The sequence below is a fragment of the Heliangelus exortis genome, chromosome 6 (assembly GCF_036169615.1).
Source record: "Heliangelus exortis chromosome 6, bHelExo1.hap1, whole genome shotgun sequence".
NCBI lineage: Eukaryota > Metazoa > Chordata > Aves > Apodiformes > Trochilidae > Heliangelus > Heliangelus exortis.
In genome coordinates this window covers 36,554,046-36,573,945 of record NC_092427.1, presented here as the reverse complement: position 1 = coordinate 36,573,945, position 19,900 = coordinate 36,554,046, and the positions used below count along the sequence as shown (strand labels likewise).

General features: G+C 40.0%; 1 protein-coding gene across 5 annotated transcripts in view; it reads left to right on the top strand.

Moving 5' to 3' along the window:
- Positions 1-13,568, top strand: part of HECW2 (HECT, C2 and WW domain containing E3 ubiquitin protein ligase 2) — a 140,627-nt gene extending 127,059 nt beyond the window's left edge. For 4 of the 5 annotated variants that reach the window (XM_071747847.1, XM_071747849.1, XM_071747848.1 and 1 more), the window contains 8 exons: positions 204-356; positions 2,226-2,324; positions 3,680-3,809; positions 4,397-4,543; positions 5,193-5,307; positions 5,647-5,732; positions 6,999-7,111; positions 10,882-13,568. In XM_071747847.1, coding sequence (XP_071603948.1) covers positions 204-356; positions 2,226-2,324; positions 3,680-3,809; positions 4,397-4,543; positions 5,193-5,307; positions 5,647-5,732; positions 6,999-7,111; positions 10,882-10,993 — 955 coding nt within the window. In that variant the 3' untranslated portion in view covers positions 10,994-13,568. Of the gene's footprint in view, positions 1-203; positions 357-2,225; positions 2,325-3,679; positions 3,810-4,396; positions 4,544-5,192; positions 5,308-5,646; positions 5,733-6,998; positions 7,112-8,311; positions 8,776-10,881 lie in introns of those variants that run through there. The other variant, XM_071747851.1, reaches the window with a different exon arrangement.
- The last annotated feature ends 6,332 nt before the right edge of the window (positions 13,569-19,900 follow it).

Here is a 19,900-nt window from a genome sequence, read left to right as displayed (position 1 = left end):
TTCCAGTCCTCCCAGCCATTCCATTTCAGAATGGCCCCAAGAGGACTTCACATATCTTGGCACAAAGCAATCTGAAGGATAAGGGTTCTGGTTAAAATCTTACGAAATTTTAAATTAAAATATAGCTTAAGGAATGCAGATAAACAAAAAGTTTCTTTGCACACAGTGAACACTCTACAGTAATGTCAATTTTCTCTTTAAAGGTTGGACTACAGTGGACCTTCAAGAGAGTTTTTTTTCCTGGTGTCTAGAGAGCTCTTCAATCCATATTATGGTTTGTTTGAATATTCAGCCAATGATACCTATACAGTACAAATCAGTCCCATGTCTGCTTTTGTAGACAATCACCATGAGTGGTAAGAATGATTTTTCTTTTTTGGTTGTTTTTCAGATACGTTTTCTGTTGCTCCCCCTTGTAGGCAGCTGCTCTTTTCTGTTCAGGCATAAAACACAGAATCTGATCTTGTTGACCAGCAGCAAAATAATTGCATTGCATTCATTACTTTCCTGGTTTTGTTTTCTCTTGTGGTTTTAAATGGTCTGATTTCTCACAAGGTCAGCAAAACCATGATCTGGAACACACACCATGGGATTGTCTCACAACTCAACTCTCCCTCTTTCTTGTCCACCAACAGTCATTTCATGAAAGAAATATTAGTGCATTAAAAAACAGGAATGAAACCTTGGCTTTTTTGTCAGTTAGAGGGATGAAGGGAGATTTCAAAGAGGTGTCACTGCATGTAATTTGTGTGAATCTTCCTAAAGAGCACAGAGGACTCAGGGGAAACACCCCAATGTATCTGCTGGAAGGACATCTGTGGAGGTATCTTCACTGGGGGTGAGGGGAAAGACAGCCAATTCTGTAGCTCTAAAGCAAGGTCTTTGCACACACACACACACACACACACACACACACACACACACACTTCTAAATGAGTTATTCCCAATTTTAAGCCAGTTTTAAGTCACCCTCAGTTGGTTTAAGCTGTGGCATTGCCTGAAGTCTGTATGGCTGTGCTGGGGGTATGAACAAGTAAATAATTGTGTTGTGTAGGTGAGAGGAACAGTGGAGTGACAGCTGCTCATCTGTGTAGGAGAGATGTGTGCTGAGTTCTGATTTATTGACAGAGTAGGAATTTCATTTTAAAATTAAGATAAAATGAAATGTTTGGCTGCATCCAGTCCAGTTAAGTGAAGCAATCTACCTGTTGATCTCCAACAATGAGTGGCAGCTGCTGGATTGGAAAAGCAGAACAGTCTGGCAAAAAGGGGAGGAAAAAACCTTCCATGCTCTGCAGCTTCTGCCACCATTTTGTACTTCTCCCTGGCTTCTGCATTGCTGCATCAACTAAGTTGAAGGAATTATTTTTTCTTTCAAAAAGAATGCTAGGCTTCAAGTTCTGGAATGGGGAGGATTTTTCAATCTGGAACTTTGGGAATATTTGCAAAGACTCTACTCTTTCAAAGTTGATGCTGAGCTCAAAGCTGTCAAACTCCTCTGTCCCTCAACCCTCCTTACACACCCAATAAGCTGAAGGTAATGGGGGAAGAAAGAGAGGGGAGAGAAGGAGGATTTATATCCAATAAAAGAGAGGAGGAGAGAGACAAAAAAAGGGGAGAATTTATATCCAATTGACATGGGGCTGGAGAGCACCCTGTTTCTTAAAAGAACCTTCCAGCCACTGTTTGGGAAAATATTCATAAAGAACTCAAAAATCACCACTCAAAGAGGGAGCTCTTTGCTCTTTTGCAGGGCTCTTTGCCAGTGTAAGCAGAAAAGACAGACAGCAAGAACTATCAGGCTGGGAAAGAGCAGAAAAACCTTTGGCCTCCCAGTACCATGCAAACAAGTTCATCCTGCATGGGGTGTGTAATGAAAACAGACAAAGCATTTTGGCAGATAGGCTTTTCTAAGGAGGCTGCTATGGCAGGGGTTGATTGGGTTAATAAGGATTTGGTATTTTTCAGAAGTTACAACTTAGGTATCTGAGGGATTTTCCACACCCTACAGACTTGCATTTTTTCTGTGCCTTACTGAGAATGTAAAAGAAAAGGAAACAAGGAAAAAGGAGAAAGAAACACAACACAAACAACAAAAATAGCACAGTTTAGACATAGCCGTCTGATTTTAAAATGCTGTTTGGAAATATATGTAAGTTCTGATGACAGAGCACTGTGCAAACCACAAGGTTTCAGTGTAATGATTGTAACTCTTTCTCTTCCAGGTTTAGGTTTAGTGGTAGAATTCTTGGTCTTGCTCTGATCCATCAGTATTTGCTGGATGCCTTTTTTACACGACCCTTTTATAAAGCTCTCCTCCGAATGTGAGTAGGATTGTTCTCTACCCTGATTTGTTTCATTCCTTCCCTATGGACAGTGCCAATTTGGGTATGATTAAATTGTGATGTTGTATTGTCAAATAAAGGCCAGTATTTATAATTTAATAATTTCTTTTCACTCCAGGACTTTTTAAAAAAGCTCCCTTGTTTCCCATTGTGGTTATTTAACCACATTGGGAACCTAATAATGTAAAAACTGTTTCTGATCACTGTGAGAACCTCACATTTTCTTTTAGCCATCTTATCAGCTTTCTGCTACAGATCATACTTTTGAAGTTGTACAATGAAATGCTGTGGTTTTATTCCAGACATTAATAGAGTTCTGATTCATTTGTCTAGTGATGAATCATAGGATAGGATATGAATCACTTCATCTCTGAGGCTGCAGGACCCATTCTCAGGGGCAGACTGATTGTTGGCCATCTCCCTTTTGAGGAGCTTTGGTATAATTCAGATTTTGGGTTCAGAACTGCTACTCCTGTTCTGGCTGAAACAAGAGCTGCACATTCCCAGCAGCTGGGATTGAAGACCTAAGTGAACATAAGGTGCTTCACTTTCTGCCCTCCAAAAAAGCTGATTTTGAGAAGTCTGGAAGGTTATTTTTACATTCTGGTAGTGTGGATTTATGCATCCAGCTGGGATCTTGTGCCCTAATCCATCAGCTTCAGTGTAGGGGATGTTGCTGCAGATTGTGTCACTTAGACTGTGCTTGAGTGTCCAACTAAAAGTAGAGGATTTTCTTCTGACTTTATGTGGACCCATGAATGGAAGCAGGCAGGGAACCCTGCAGCTGAAAAGCACTTCTCTTAATGCATTAATAGCCAAGTGTGTCTTGTTTCAAAGAACAGGATTTAAGTTCAGAAGAATGGCAGAAATTGTCACCATGGTAAAAAAAAATATTATTAACAGGTGACATGTTCAAAGCTTTGAGTAGTAACTGTTAAAGACAGCAAGGGGCAGTTGGCATTCAGGTTGAATTTGTAAAAGAAAGACCAGGTAAGGGGAAATACAGCAAAAAGTAAAAGTATTTCTGTGGCAAGCAGGGTATTTGAACTGACTTCTTTGCAAGATGAAGAGGAGAGAGCAGAAAGCATGGAACAGACTCACTGTAAGCTCAGAGAGAAATGTCTTTTCAAATTAATAAACTCTGGAGTTTTGCATATTTTGCATCTAAACAAATCCATTTTGTTTTACACAGTAACTCCTATTGTTAGGCAAATAAACAGAGATTTGAAGCAGTGTCTTCTTTGTTCTCTTGGTCCCTTTTCTCAGTCTGGTTTTCAGGCCTGTCCTGAGTTCCTCTGATCCTTATTAGTGTGTTTTCTTCCTTTTTATGTTAGACTCTGTGACCTGAGTGACCTGGAATATCTTGATGAGGAGTTCCACCAGAGTTTGCAGTGGATGAAAGACAACGATATACACGATATCCTAGATCTCACATTTACTGTAAATGAAGAAGTTTTTGGGCAGGTGTGCAAGTTTCTTAAATTTCATTTGTGTACCCTACTGCTAGATAAACATTTATTTGGACAGAGGAATGTGATTCTCACACCACGCTGATTTGAACTTGTTTTTATAAAATATGGGTTGATAAAACCAATGCAGAAATCTCAGGAGGATTTATTATTTGTAGCTGGTCAAACATGTCTTGCTGGTTAAGGAGATTTTCTGGAGACTATCTGAAATACCAAACTTTTGGATTCCTCTGCTGGTGGTAGTTTACCTGAATTTAATTGCAGCAGAGTTAGCATTCAAAGGTATTACCACACCTTTGTTTTGATATTATTTAGAAGATTTCACTACTTTAATCCCTGTAAGGATTGCTTCTTTTTCTCAGCTTATTCTTCATACTAAATTTAAAGTTTCTTCAGACTTAATGAGATTTTAGCTATTATTTTATCCTAAAAAAGATTTGTTGTATGTTCTCTTTTTTTACATATTCCAGCCAGTCTTGGCTAGTGCTTTTGAGGAATTACTTCAGCTTAAAAGTTTAAATTATTATAATTCTTTTTTGTCTTTATAACACTGTGTTGTCACTTGGTCATTTTTTCCCTAAGATCACAGAACGGGAATTAAAGCCAGGAGGTGCCAATATCCCAGTCACTGAAAAGAATAAGAAAGAATATATAGAAAGAATGGTGAAATGGAGAATTGAGAGAGGAGTTGTACAGCAAACAGAAAGCCTAGTTCGTGGTTTCTATGAGGTAAACTCCAAAATTAAATTTACCTTCTTCCTTCCCAAGATATTTTTCTCCTCAGACACATTATAAATATTGAGCCCCAAAAAGCAGATACCTCTATCACTGGAAGTGACCTTAGATATAGCTGGGGTTGTGTGTGTGGTAAAATCACTGTTAGACTTAAACACTGAGGTTATATATCATCTTCTAACTGGAAAATACTACTGGTCACTATCTGTACAAGTAGCAGTGAATGCTTCTAAAGTGACCTTTCTCTTTCTGCACTGAGCCTTTGAGGTTTCTGTGTGCATGCTGGACCCAGTGTACCATGGGAGACTGGGGGGATTTCAAGGTATTTCTCTTCCTTGTTTTAACATGGACAATTAAATTGAATTCATTGACCTTCGTTTGCCCTGAGATAATTATTTATATTATATATATCCTTATATTCTTATTATATTATATCCTCTAATTGAACTGAATGGAACAGCAGCATAGGAAAAAGAAGTCCTTTTATTTGCCTTTAAAAAGGAAAAAAAACCCCAAACCTTAATTCTTTCCTTTCTTGAGAGAAATGTTACCTGCTAAATGTTTTACTAAAACACAGGGTTTCTTTCAGGGAGGAAAAACATAAATGAAGAAATGTTGCTCTGCATTTTCTTGCTTTCCACAGGTGGTTGATGCAAGGCTCGTGTCTGTGTTTGATGCCAGAGAACTGGAACTGGTTATAGCTGGAACAGCAGAAATTGACTTGAGTGACTGGAGAAATAATACAGAGTATAGAGGAGGTAACCTTCATTTTGAGTTGTTGATTTGAGAGAGATGCTTGCAGCATCATCTGTAGCTTGAGATGCTTACAAAGAACAGCACTGGCATAGTTCAAGACTTGGCATTCCTGTTAGTGACTGATTAACTGAAGAAATGTTTGCAAAAAAGAAGATTTCACTTGGTTTTGTCATACTAATTCAATTCTCTGCCTTTAAGATTTTTAAGCATTTCATGCATATTCTTCTCTCACTGGACAGAAATCTGGCATTATTGTGACTAGGGCCAAACTAGGAAAAATTACCCATTCTCTGAGCCACTTTTGTAGCACCTAAAGCTACAGATGTCCTTGTTTTTACCAGGTTATCATGACAATCACATAGTTATTCGGTGGTTCTGGGCTGCTGTGGAAAGATTCAACAATGAACAACGACTAAGACTTCTACAGGTAAGAAATCAGCTGATTTGCATGGGCTCCATCACTAAAATTAGAGGCTAAATTAGTCCCAACCAGGTTGAAGACATCCAAAAATGAGGGTGATGCTGGCTGGTGGGAATAACTTGACAATCCTCAGAGACTGGCTGGGATAATTTTAAGTGACTGAAGCTCCAGGCTGTTGTTACAGATTTTTAAGTTATTCCATTTAAGGTAAAGAGTGATTTCAGTGATCTTTATTATTGTTTGATTAAAAGTATATTAAACTAATAAGGCTAGAGAAGGAAACCTGTGTTAAATAGGTTGTATCATTAAGTAGAGATTATAATGATTGTACTGCTTAGGAAGGAGAAAGCTTAGATGGGAGTTAAAGTGCCTAAAATTTGAAAAAAATGATGGAAACCTGAAAATCAGCCCAATTCCATGGTCACTATGTCAGCTTACAGAACAGAGTCATCCTGCTGATGAAGGACAAAAACCTCTCAGCAGAGGAACATTTATTCCCCTGGGTTTACTATAGACTTCATTTTTTAAAATTCAGGTTATGTCCATCATATCTGTAAATAAAGAGACAACTCCCCCTGCCCCAACCCATACCATGGGCTTGAGCTATTATGAAATCCAGAGAATGATGAAGGATTTCTAATATTTTTTTAATCTGTTCAAGTACTTTTGGAAGGTCTGTTAAAAGCAGTGCAGGACATCTAATTTGATGGAGAGCCAGAGATGTCTGCTTGCATCTTTCTGTCATGTCTGCTAGTCCTAAGTTTTTATCATATCCAGATCATTAACAATTGATCACTCTCTGATCTGTCAAAAACCCACATTTGATCTGTTCATGGCAGGTTCTAACTAAATCTGCTTATCAGGCAGCACTTCAGCAAATGGCCAGTGGGTGTTCTACCCAACCTTTAGAATATAGTCCTTTTCTTACAGTATTTTATAATACTTTATAAAGATATTGATCTCTTATGGCTCAACATGAATCCATGATCATACATGGCTGCTTTTCTACTAATTCCTCTTAATACAAGAAAACAGTAGGGAAAAACTTCCCTAGGCCTTTTAAGTAGTTTAATAGTCTTTAAGTCAATTAATAGTGTTTTATTCTGTTTTATTCTACAGTGTATGTGCAGCTTAATTTCTCTTTCAAAGAGGAAAATTTGAAGGAAATTAATGTAAAAAATTGTCTCTTCTAGAGGCTGATCAGGAAATGGTCTGTTTTCCTCAATCCTCCATTTAAAGTAGCATTTATTCTCTTGGTGTTTTTTCTGGCAGTTTGTGACAGGCACATCCAGCATCCCTTATGAAGGATTTGCCTCTCTCCGGGGGAGCAATGGTCCAAGAAGATTCTGTGTAGAGAAGTGGGGGAAGATCACTGCTCTTCCAAGGTACAACTGTGTGGGAATTAATGCTAGGCATGCTTTGGAATATAACTGCTCAGTGTCTCATGCACCTGCATTTCTTTGAACTCAGCTTTTCCCCATGAGCTGGACAAGGCAGTGTAGCTGTGGCTGGCAGTACATATTGCAATGGTTTTCTTTCAGTGAAAATTATATTAGAATGAGAGCTGCTTCTGCATTTGATTTTGTTTTGGTGAAATGTTCAGTGTTCACTTCCTGACTGTGCAGTTCATCACTTAGGACCAAAGACTAAAATGCATTACAGTGACACAGGATTTGTGGCTCTGAGTGAAAGCTGATATCAGACTTTTTGGATTGGACATATATGGCCTTTACAGTATAGTTTAGTCAGGTAATTTTTATGCTTTGTCTGATGCCAAGAGTATTAACAAGTATGGAAGAGGCACGTTAAGAACTGCAGAAGAGCTGTGTTTTGAGAAGAGAGGGAGTTGTTTAACTTGAGAGGCACAAGAGAAGGTGAAGACTGCAAAGAACACGAGTGGGGTCAATTGAAATTGGTGAAAAGGGTAAAGGAAGAGCATGAAAGGCCAAGATATGAAAGCAGGTGCCAAGCTGCAGGAGGCTTTTCTATATTGTGGAATATATTCCTGAAATGGCTCTTTCCAATATTTATAGTTTGATTATGATTGACCTGCAGGCTAGCTTCTATCCTGTTGAGAAAGATAAAGCTTTGATTTTTAAAAAAAAGTAATTTCTGACATAAAAATGTAAGATACCTTTGTGAGTTTTAAGTAGGCGAAGAAATTGTGGGAGTTCTTCCACATATTCTCCAATAGTGAAATTCCTGGTGCTAATAAGCACAGCTTACAGGGTGGAAAAGGTCAAGACATGCCTGAACAGGAGGCTCAGAATTTCCTCTGAAAAGGTTACACGGGGCCCTGAGTGTAATAAAATGCAGAATGAAATGGTTTCCTGCAGAGCCATGTGGAGAAAAAGCATCAAAAATCTTTGCTACCATAAGGTGTTCAGCACTTTAGGGGAAATGCCAGTCCTCCACATGTAGGAGAATGTATCAGAGCCTTGAAATTTCATTTATATGAATTCCCTTGCTCAGGAAACATGACTTTTGTCTCTGTGTGTAGTTTTTAACATACAAGTGTGAGAATTAAAAGGAAACTAACAGCACATCTACAGTTGTCACAGGCTGGCAGGTCCTGCCATTCACAGGTGGAGCCTTGATCTCATAAAAAAAGAAAAGATCTTCCACATTTATACTTAAATGGGCTTACCCTGAGCAGAAGGAGTGTTTGCATGTGTACCTAGCTAGTTCCTTCATGCACTCTGGCTTCAGCCAGTGTCTCACCAGCTCCAAAACCTCACAGTGCAACCACCCTGTGGTGCTGGCTTGGAGGTAAGAGATTGTTAACAACAAATCCCCAGTAACAAACTTTTCACAAGGTTTCCAAAGCAGCCCCACATGTGTAAACACATTGGACCTCCTGAGAATGGTGCCCTAGAACTCTGTGACTCCTCCTGATCATCCTCAAATTACTGAAGTGCTTGGTGTTCAGGCACTGCAGCAGTGTGGCCCTTCTGATTTCAGTGAGAGTGCTTGGGAAATCTGTAACACTTAGGCTGAGGGTGGCAAAAACTAGGGCTCAACAAGTTGGTGGGGTTTTTCTGTTTCTTCCTCTATTTCTAAAATAAACCCCATCCCCAGCTCTTCTTCCTCATTTTGAGACCCAGAAGGCAACTACTACAGCTACTCAGCTATTGGATTGTGGCCTAAACAGCTGTGAATTAAACACAGAATATTCACTGGCTGTTTACCTAGTTCCCAGTGGTCTGATTGCTGGGTACTCAGTTCTGCTGAGTCAAAACAGTGAGATTTCTGTGAGGTGCATGTCAATTTTCATACATGCTGAGAAAGTGGTTCCAGGCTCATTGCTACACCTTACATATCCACCCATGTAATGGTTCACATCCAAATGTGTGTCTGACTGCTGGATTTTAACCCTAAGTCACTCTAATTTTGCTACAGTTACCAAAATGAAGGGGAGGTAATTTGGGAACTTCAGGAACAAAGAAGTTTTTGCACGTTGTCATAAAATGGGAGCCCAGGAAGATGCAGTTAGTGCTCATGTGGTTTGAAGTGTTGGCATGTCCAGAGGGGGGAAAAAAACCCCAGCCTTTCCTTCTGAAAGACTTACAGAGTTGCTTGTTAGGGTGAGAAAGGCATGATCTCCTTTAGAAGACAAAGATCTAAAGGTTTTGTCTTTTTTTAATGACTTGGTTTTCCAAAGGAGGCAATTTTATTTTCCAAGTTGCCCTCAACATGAAGATAAAACTCTGTTCTCAATGAACATAAACAACATGCTGGCTTGCTATGAAACCACTTGGGAGTGAACCCCTTGCTAATTATATGCTATGTCCTTTAAAATTTGTGGTTTTATGGCCCACACAGCATGATCCATAGCTGTAATGAGTGGCTGTCAGCCCTGTGCAGCTGAAGCATATGCTTAGGCTGTTAATTGCCTAAAACTCATCCCTGCTCTACACTGAGCTCAAGGGATCACTGAGTTCCAGTTGCCCTTTTGCTGCTGGGTCTAAATCACTCTTTTTTTCAAAAAGGTGAGCAATGCAATAGTAATTTAATCTGTATCACAGATATTTGTATGGGTTTTGGAAAAGCAAACAAGGAGTTCAAAGAAAGCTTTCCTCTAGTAGCCTTAGAGGGATGGAAGGGTGGAGGAATTTTACCAGGCCCCTGCAATACAGGGTGGGGAAATGCCCTCTCTTCTTTACAGCATGTGCTAGGAGTGTCCTAAGCAAACTGGGTTTGGGGAGGGTGCAAAATTCAGTGCTTTATGTTTGCACTGTGGCTGTAGTGTCACCTTCTCTACTGCATATACATCCCTTCAGCCTGGTATTTTTAAAAATTAGAAAAAGCATCATTATTTATAGAAAGCATTACTCTGAGCCTGCTGGGAAATCAGGCAATGATATAAATTTTTCTGTTTAGAGGAGAAACCTTTATTATCTCTCTTTTCATTCCCTGGGAGGTCTTTCAAGAGTCAGTTCCAAGTGTGTCAAAAAACTGTGGGAGATGGAAACTGGGAAATAAACCAACCACACATTTTCTCCTTAAGAAAGGTGGTATGCTAGAGGTGCTTGCATAGTTGTGTGTAATTACAAAAAGTTTTATTCTAAAGGTCATAAACTTGTAGGGACAGATACTTACATAGTGTACAGAGCACAAGCAGCAGCTTCCCAACACAATCCCTATGCCAAGGAAATGCAGAAGGAGGAGCAAGTAAATTGTCTGTGCTTTACTGCTGTGTATCTGTAATGGTTTTTAATGTCAGAAAATCTAATGGCTTGTGCATGTCCAGTGTACTGAAATATCTGGTTTATGATAACAAGTAAAATATTCAAGTATCATCACTGCAGAAAAAAATGCTACTTCTCAGAAGATACATTTGAAACCAAAATTTCAGAACAGACTATTTGAATTGTCCAGGTTCTATCAGGCTTCTCTCATGGATAAAATTTATCCCATGCCTTTTGGGCTGTCAGTGTGTTTCTGGAGACCTTCGTAAGTGCTTATTTTAATTAGGAAAAAAAAAATAGATTAAACCCCACTACCTGTTCAGCTGGAAAACATCGTTTGACAGAACAAAGTCTTCTGAAAGAATATTATCTGCCCATCTCTGCACAAGCACATACCAGTCTGTGTGTTCTCTTTTGAACTTTTTCAGTCATGTACTTCTTCACTGCCTCTTTTTCTCCCCCCTCAGGGCTCACACTTGTTTCAATCGCCTGGACCTTCCCCCTTATCCATCATTCTCTATGCTATATGAAAAACTCTTGACAGCAGTTGAAGAGACAAGTACTTTTGGACTGGAGTGATACACAAACCACAGTGCCCAGCTCGTTGGACTTTTGTGGCTCTGTCTTCTCAAGGAAGAAATGAACATTTGCATTGGATTTCCTAGAGGAAAATTGTTTCAGGGTGCAATTCAAATACTGAGGTTCCATGAAAGAGCTTAGGAAGCCATTAAAAAGCATTGTGGTAGTGGCAGAATTCTCTGCAGTGGAACTAGAGAGTGGCTGATGTGCAGTGGAAACCAAGTCTTGCATCCCCTGTGTTATTTCAGGATGGCCAAACTTCAGTTTGTGTTTGGAGCAAACAAGAAACGTGATCCCATGCTGTGACCAACCTGAAGACTGCAAACCTGACATGTACCCCAAAACTGGATTTCAGCACAGTCATCCAACAGAAAATTCCATTCCAAATCTGAAAGCATTCAGCCCCTCACCTTCCCGGTCAATTATAAAAAAAAAAAAAAAATTAAAATCAGACCATAGGTTTTTTTATTTTTTAATTTTAAATTCACCAAGGTACATTACTTTGTGCCATGTGTTACAACAGCATATCCAGTCCTTGCTTCACCTAAGATTCTGAGTGCCTGCATGGTGTGCACCAGAGAGCTGGAGTTCCTGGGACAGAAGTGAGTTGGAAGGAAAGTCAGCAACAAAGAATGTAACAACAACAAGGAGCAGTGAGGTGGTTTGTGTTTGCCAGTGGTGTGTATGACAACAGATGAGCTGTTATCAATGAACTTAATAAGACTGATCTTATGCTTTACACTGCATGGAAACTATTTTAAGAAGAAACTAGCAATTTATCACAGCATATCAGGAAAAAAAAAAACCCTAACACCGTGAGTTCTGTTTATTTTTATAGGTTCGTTATATTATGTTTCTTAGAGTGTAAACAGGAAACAAGCAAACTAAAATGCCATTTCTGTTTTTTGTCACCTCCCATGCTTGAACAGACATTCTGCTAGTGTTTATTCTTTAAGCACTCTCAAGGGAAAAAAAAATGCCTTTTATTTTTATAAGAGTAAAAAAACTCCCAAAAATATTTTGCACTGAATGTACCAAAGTTGAAGGGACATTATGAGCTGACTGATAGCAAACTGCATCACTATCAAGTATCTGTAAAAATGCTTAGGAACCAGGCTTTCTTCACAGTGCCAGCTCTATAGATATCAAGACTGTGCACATAAGTAATAATTTTATAATACTCTATGTGATATTGTAATATGCATTTATTTTAAATGCATCCGAGTCATTTTTCATGCATTGGGTAACTTAATGCAGTGGAGTTTAATACTGATATTTCATATACTCCCCACAACTTTTTATTTGTACAGCACCATAAAACACTGACTTGTTTGGAAACCCACGAGTTAGGCTGCTTTAAGGTGAGCCACTGGTCACGATGCCACCATCCCACACCAGTGAACACCCACAAGATGTACACTGGTCATAGTGTCTCAGCTAATTGTGTTTCCACTCTTAAACAGTTTTCTTCCCAAATGCTCTTTGGAGAGAGGTTTTTGCGGCGTTCCAAGCACTGCATGGACCCCACTTCCTTTATGCTTCATTTTGCTGAAACCCACCAGGCTTGCTCGCATCTATTTTTGGCACTTTCCTCCAGTTGGTCTTGTGGAACACTTTGTGCAGCTGTGTGCAGTGCTTCTTGCACAGCTGCTGTCCCACAGTGCATCCATCACAGAATTCCAGGAAGCTGCACTCGGATGCTGGATGACCAGAACATCAAGCTAGCTTTGGGCCAGCCCTCTTGCTATAGCACTGAAGCCCAGCAAGCCCAGTTCTGTGGGAAAAGTAGCTTTGGAAGTAAAGTTCTCACTTTGGAGACTCTTGAGAGGGCATCTCAGGGAGGTATCCTGCTGGGTCTTGAGGGAATTGGGGGTTTTTCCAACGTCTGTGGAGATGTCATCAGCAAAGACTGCCAGAAGGCAGGTGCAGCTCTGGTGGTGGCAGCAAAGACTTGAGAAAACCCTTCAGGCTTACTGAGGAAAATGTTACCCGTGCACAGGAAAAGCCACTTGCAAAATCAGAGTGAAAGCACTCTTTTCTTTCAGGAATAACTGAGCTTCTGAATGACATCTGGGGACTCAAGTAACAAGGGTTTCCTTAGGCTGCTTCTGGCTGGTGTGAAGTAGCCAAGAGAAGCCCAAAACACATCACCCTCTTTTTACACATACACTTATCAGCCTTTGCTAGGACTGCATGCCACAGATCCTGATGCACATCTTTTTGCAGAACACAGATGAGCAGTAGGCAAACTGACTTTTCATCAGGTCACTCCAGCATGGCTCATGTTTCATATGATCCATTCACTGAGTAGCTAAACCTCTGGCACTCAAAGCAGAATGCAACTTTTGCTTGGTTGAAGGATTGCAGAACTTTGGTTTTACAATACTGTGTTATCTGTGGTCTAAAAAGGGGATTTCCCAGGTGGAAACTGTATCTACAAGTTTTGAACCAGAAACTCTTTGGAATGAAAAGTTTAAATATTTGGCACAAAGTAAGTTTATACTAGTCTGCCTTTTAAGTTATGCTTTTGTACAAATCAAAAACAATAAACGCATCTTGTCAATTTTTATTTAAATATATTTACTGCACACATTTCTTCTGTACTTATGCATTTCTGAATAACTGGAGTCAGACGTGATGATCTGCTGTGCTGTAAAGATGTGACAGGGTCCCTGCTGGGGCAGCTGTCAGTTAAAAAAAAAAAAAGAAAAAAAAAAAAGAAAAATTAAAAAAATTTCCAGAATCCCTCTATCACTGAGACTGAGGAGGAGCTGATGCTTCCTCCTTTGCTTCCAACATCACCTCGGGGACTCTAGAGAAATGCTGTTTGGAAGTGATGAGGAGTTGGCTGCCCAGATACGGCTGCCCACGCTGAGCTGTTTGTGTTGATCTTCGTGCTGCTGCTGCTGCTCTGAAGAGCTTAGCAGGGAGGGAGTATAGCAGAGGAAGCCTGAGCTCTCCCAAACACCCACATCTCCTGGCTGCTGCCTGGAATGTTGTCCCTCGAGCGTGGGAAGCCATTCCTGCTCAACGTGTCCCCAGTGGCAGCCAACTTCTGTGTCCTGCAGATGACTGCAGCGGGGCACCACGCTGCCTCTGCTTGTGAGCTGCCACAGGGTCCAGACAGAGAAAAGACTGAGAAGCCTTTCTGAAAGCTCCCTATCCCCTTGGAGAGCTTTTCCAGATGGTGCTAAGGAGCTTTGCAATTAAGGAGGAGAAAAAAAAAAATAATAAAAAGCCAGTCGACCTGAAGCAGACAAAAGATTCCCTTCAGCTACAGCGTGATGACAGCTCCTACTGACTTAACCTGCAGCATCTCCCTCAGACAGAGTCTGGCTGGGGAGGTGTCCCCAAGAGCTGAAGCAAGGTGCTGATGTTTCTTGCTCTGTTGGGAAGGGAGCCAGGCACTGCTGGCCAAAAAGCAGCCAGCAGGTCCTTGCAGTGGGCTCCAGAGCCAGGCTCACCTCTTCCCAGGTCCAAACATCTCAGCCCATCTCAGAGGTGTGGGCACTGGCAGCAGTCAGAGCAACCACGACACTCCTGAATACACCAGGAAAGCTTGGAATTGAGGGAATTATGCAAACTGGTCACCAGTTCAGCATCTGCAAGCCAGCAGCAGTGCAGGAGCCAGCCATCTCCTCTGCCACCCCTTCAGCAGCACCTGGCAGGGTAAGAGCAATGAGACACCCTTCTTTCAATCCCAGATAAAATCCAATTTAACACACGGTTCAGCTGACCAGAAGCAAACTTTTCCCCCCACACATTCCCTGCCTAAACATACTTTTCATTTTCCTGGCTGTGAACCTACCATAAAAAGGTGTTAATGTGGCTTGGTGAGCATCTGGGGTGAAGTCCATCTGCAGACAGAGGCCTGCTGGGCAGCACAAAACCTCCCTGTGAAGCAGTTAACCTCGGGTCACACGGTGTATGATGAATATATTATGGGAAGTTTGGGGGAAACTGAAAAAATCCAGGCAGCAATGAGCTGGCAGGATATCAGACAGGACTTCTGGCATGAGTTAAAGTGGCAGAGCACTGGACTCTCCTGGTTAGCTCAGCTTTTAAATTATAGAAAAGAGAAGGGTTTTGTGGTTTCTTACGTATTTTTTAATCCTTTTAAAAATTAAAAAAAAAAAAAAGTTTCCCTCTGAAGCATTTGAAATAGTTTAGTCTGGTTGCTAAATGTAATCTCAGCAGTATTAATTGCAGATGTTTACTAATTTCTGCAGGGGTTTATGGAGAGACTTGCAAGCTCCCTGGCTCTGGGCTGAGGGGATTCCTGTCGCAAAAGGGGAACCTGCAGCAGCTGTGTTTGAACAGCCTGTGTAAGTTCATTTCCCATAGCACAAAGTGAGTTGATTCTTTTCAGCAAATGAGAATTATTTCATATTAAGTTAATCCTAGTAGCTGTGTTTTCCTTGGTACTGTTTTTATGTCATTTATCCCTGCGAGCACTAATGGGAACTGAGCACAAAGTTTGGTCTCTGCTCATGAGATTACAGATGTAGCTTTAACATTAACCTCATAGCATTAATACTCAACTACTACTGCTCTTTCCTCCTGGGGCAACCAAGTTGGCCTTCTGGGCAAGCAAAATTTCAGGATAATCACTCAAACCTGGCTTCTTAACCTGTTGGCTTTTTGGTCCATGACGTGGTACAAAAGAGAACTGCAGAAAGGTTATGGGCTGACTGGCTCTCCAAGTGCAAGTAAAAAATCCTTTACAGTTCTCTCAGCCTCACTGGCTGCTGTTGGACTAGTCTTAAGTTTTTGCCTAAATGGTTTAAAATAAAAAAGAGTTTACAAGGTTGAGTTTGGAATTGCTTGTTTGCTGGAAAAAATTATGTCAGTTTTAAATAGTAGGGAAAAAGGACTTTATTTTAAGGCTGAAGAACATTTTACCACCCATTTTTGTTGGCAGGGTGTAAAATTATACAGCTGACCCTATAAACACAGAGTTTGCACAGTGTGTATTGGGTTTTGTTTTGTTTTTCTTTCATTGAGTTTCACAGTCCTGCTCAGTTTCAGACTGACAACTTTCAGCACCAGGCTACTACTGTTTAGTGTTCACTGCTATGACAAATTCCTTATTCAAACGTGTCTACTGTGTTTTAAAATTTAAATGTTCTCACAGTTTTACTGCAGAGAAAGGCACTGTTCAGGTTGAAAATCCCCTTAGGGCCCTGTTTCTTAGGCTTTGCCATGTTATGCTGTATGTATTTTAAGGTAAATTATTAATTGGAGAGTTCTGTTTAGTGTCAGTGACATAATAATGGTCACTGCTTAGAAAGGCTCCTGACTGTAGGTACAAGGATGTCAGTCAGGGGTTCCTGGAATGGTTGTAATCCATTGCAGCATCTGTATTCAAAATGTAATTAACTATCTGCTCAGCACTATGTGAAATAATTACTACAGTGACTTATTAGCCCCCTTCTAAATCAATAATTGGAATTTTGAACCTGCTTTTTTTTTTTTAATTGCCAGAAGCAGTCAGATTACATTGCAGAAGAAGAAAAGCAGAAAAATTTAACTCTAGATATATTCTGGCAGATGTCCTTGAGTTTAGGTGAATGCAAAAGGGAGCTGAGTATGCTCCTTTCAGTCCTTCCTCCCTTTAAAAAAAAAACAAACCTCTGAATAATGCTAATTGTGTTTTGGTTTTCAGTTGCTTCTTTTTTTGAGAACTTTCAGAATCTCCTCACTCAGCCCTTACTAGAAAAAAACTTTTCTACTTAGAAGGCTGCTGCTGAGCACTCAGGAGGTGCCTCATTCCACTTTTTTTAGCAGAGTTCTAGAGGGTTTTAGCAGAGACATCAATGCAATCTGCTTTTAAGTGTATAGACCTATGAAAGTCCACAGGACTCTGGTCTCCTTCCAAAGCCTGTCCATCCTCTCCCTTTTAATTGCACATAATCCTACAGTCACCCAGAGACAACTGCTGACTGCAACTCCAGTATCAGATTGTTTTATTTTTTCCATCAAGAATTGAGCTGGTTTTCTTTGCAACAAAAGCAGCTCCCTTCATTCCAGCGAGTCACTAGGATTGTAGTTATTTAAACTTAAATAAATTGTTTAGTAAATAAATAAATTTAAATAAATTATTTCAACTTATTAAATTGTGAGCAGTTTAAGAAAAGTGGTCATAGGATTTTGCTGGAAAGCAGTGGGTTAGATAGCCAAGGGAAAAATGTTCTTTGGGTTTGGTTTTGCACAATGAATAACATCTGCATTTCCTGCTGACTGCAATGCAAGCAGCTCCTGACATGTTCTCCACTGACTGCTTGGGCATCCTTGATTTGAAATGAGAATTACAGTTTTTATAGTTAGAAATATTCATTAATATTTATAGGAAAAACTCATCGAGCAGCGTAAATCAGGCCAATAAAAGAAGATTTTGCTGAGACATCATATTGCTGAGTGCAATTAGAGATTGGAGCTGCCTAATTTTAAAATAGATTACTGGATGAATAAGCAAATAAAATCTCTGAAGCCTCATAAACAATGCCAAGGAAGGAATGTAATTGTAGGTGCTGTAATGATAAGCTGGGGCAGTTCCACAGGGCAGAGGGAGCATATAAAATGCTGCCTTGGAACACTGCTAGAGAAGGCAGGGCTGAAAGAGCAGGGATAGCAAGAAGATCTTCACTTTGCAGCTGGGAGCAGGACTCTGAGCTGTGCTGGCCACTGGCTATGCAAAAGGGGATGTTTTTTGCTTGAAAATTAGGCTGTGATCATTTACTCAGGAAGAATGACAGTTCATCCTGAAATGCATGAGTTTTACTGCAAGATGTGTTTTACCTAATCAATACTTTAGGAATATCTGAAGTACACAATCAGAAAAGTTACTTCTGTGTTGGGTTTTCTTGTTTTTATTGCTTTTGGGTTGCTGGGTGATGTTGCTTTTGGTTTTGTTATTTTTTATTTGTACTGCTTTCAGGAAAATGAAGGCTTCTAAATAAAGGGTGTGTTTTGTTAATCCTCTTTACTCTTACTATTTGCACAAATAATTATTGTGCTTACTGCTAGCTGGATTTGGCAAGAGAAGTAGCACCTGAAGTTGATTCAGGCAGCAAAAGTGGCTTTTGTTTTGAATGTGAAAGGCCAAATCCCCAACATTTTGAGGTGTGAAGATGTAGATTTTAATTTTTCTTTTATTGGGGTCTGTGTCAGGGTTACATAAAAACCATGAATTTCCACGCTAGGGATTGAGATGATGTTTCTAAAGCTTATTTAAGGTAATTAAAATATTCTAGTTAGTTCTGGCCTAGCTGGTGCAAGTCTTGATTGCATTCACACTCTTAATGGGATCTGCTGTGTGAGAGGGTGGGAAGATTTCTCCTTCCCTACCAAAAAGCTGACCTGGTTCTCCACCTAAAAGCCAGGACTATTGCATAAGTCAGTGTAAGAGTCAAAAGAAGAATTCCTTGCAACTTTTCTTCTTCAACCTGGTAACTGAGGTGATAAAGAGTTTTCTATAAACCACAAGAGAACTGTTGGACCACAACTGTTCAACACTTCCATTTAGCAGAACATTTTTCTGCCACAAGTCTGCAGCACTCAGGAGACTGCTGTTTGTTATCAGCATTGCAGGGAGGAAGAAGAATTATAATAATATTAAGTATGTAAGTCACTTTAGGAGGATGCTTTTTCTTTGTACTCTTTTTTTTTTTTTTTTTTTTTTTTCCCCTTGGGGTGACACAGCCTTGAGAGCATTTGTGAACCCTGAGCAGCAAGGCTGCTTTCTGGGTCACTGACTGAATGGTTGGAAGGGCTGGTACAGTATGGAAGAGGAAAACTTTAGAGAAAAAAAAAGGATCCTGAGGGATCTGATGGGGAACACTGGTACCCACAGTTGATATTCTTGCCCTTGCTAGGCTGGAGTTTGGGGCATTCAGCATGCTTGAAAGTGCATGTAGTTTTACACGTTTTTGTAGTGGGGATGCAGGCATCCAGAATCTAACAGGTATATAGGTGCATCTCTTCCCCATTTTTGACAATGACTTGATTTTATACCAAGTTCTTTGTTTTTAAAGAATTTTAGGCACTGAGAATACAGAGTGCAGGTTTATTTCCTAGCTTGAAGTCGAACACGTGGTCTATTTTTTAATCCTTCCCATGCTTTTCAGTTAAGTGTTCACAAGACTGAGTATCAAATAGAATACCAAGTTTTTCTATCTTTCTACAAGCCAGTTTAAGTTCCAGCTGAATTTGGTATATGCCTTTCACAAAACACTGACTGGGGAATTTGTGCTTCAAGCATTCAGTGTATGTCCTTTTCTCCATTTACATTCCATTACATTTCACTTTTTTTTTTTTTTTTCCTCTTTGAGGCAGAGAGAGCAGCTATGAAATGTGTTCAGTGTGTCACAGGGACACACAATGTGTTTCGTTGTGCCTGGCTTCAAGGAATGTACTATAATATTTGACTGCTCCCAGATTTGCATAATTATCTTCTCAGCTGGATACAGGACTGTTGTGTTGTATTTCCTGTTATACAAAACCATTTGGGGAAAAGATTTTTCTGTGTATAATTTTATTTTCATACTGATCTCTATTTTGTTTAAGACCATGTTTCACCATGAAATCACTTAATTAAAATAAATCTTCTTACAAAATCCACTTTGGAAACCAACTCTTTTATTGTGCCTCTGAAAAAAATGTAACATTTTTTAAATGAGTACCTCTTACCTCTAGATCACTCTGTCTCCTTTGCAGCATTTTTAAACCTTTGGAGAAACCACAAGATACTGGTTTTTTATGTCATCTTTTTAAAGGGAATTCTGGAGTCTGGCATGTTACAAATTCTAAGTTTGGAAGCAGAGGAAATAAGGATTCTGGAGCACGTTGCAATTTGGACAAGAGCTCCATATGAGACAAACCCCACAACTTAATGGAACAAAGCACCAG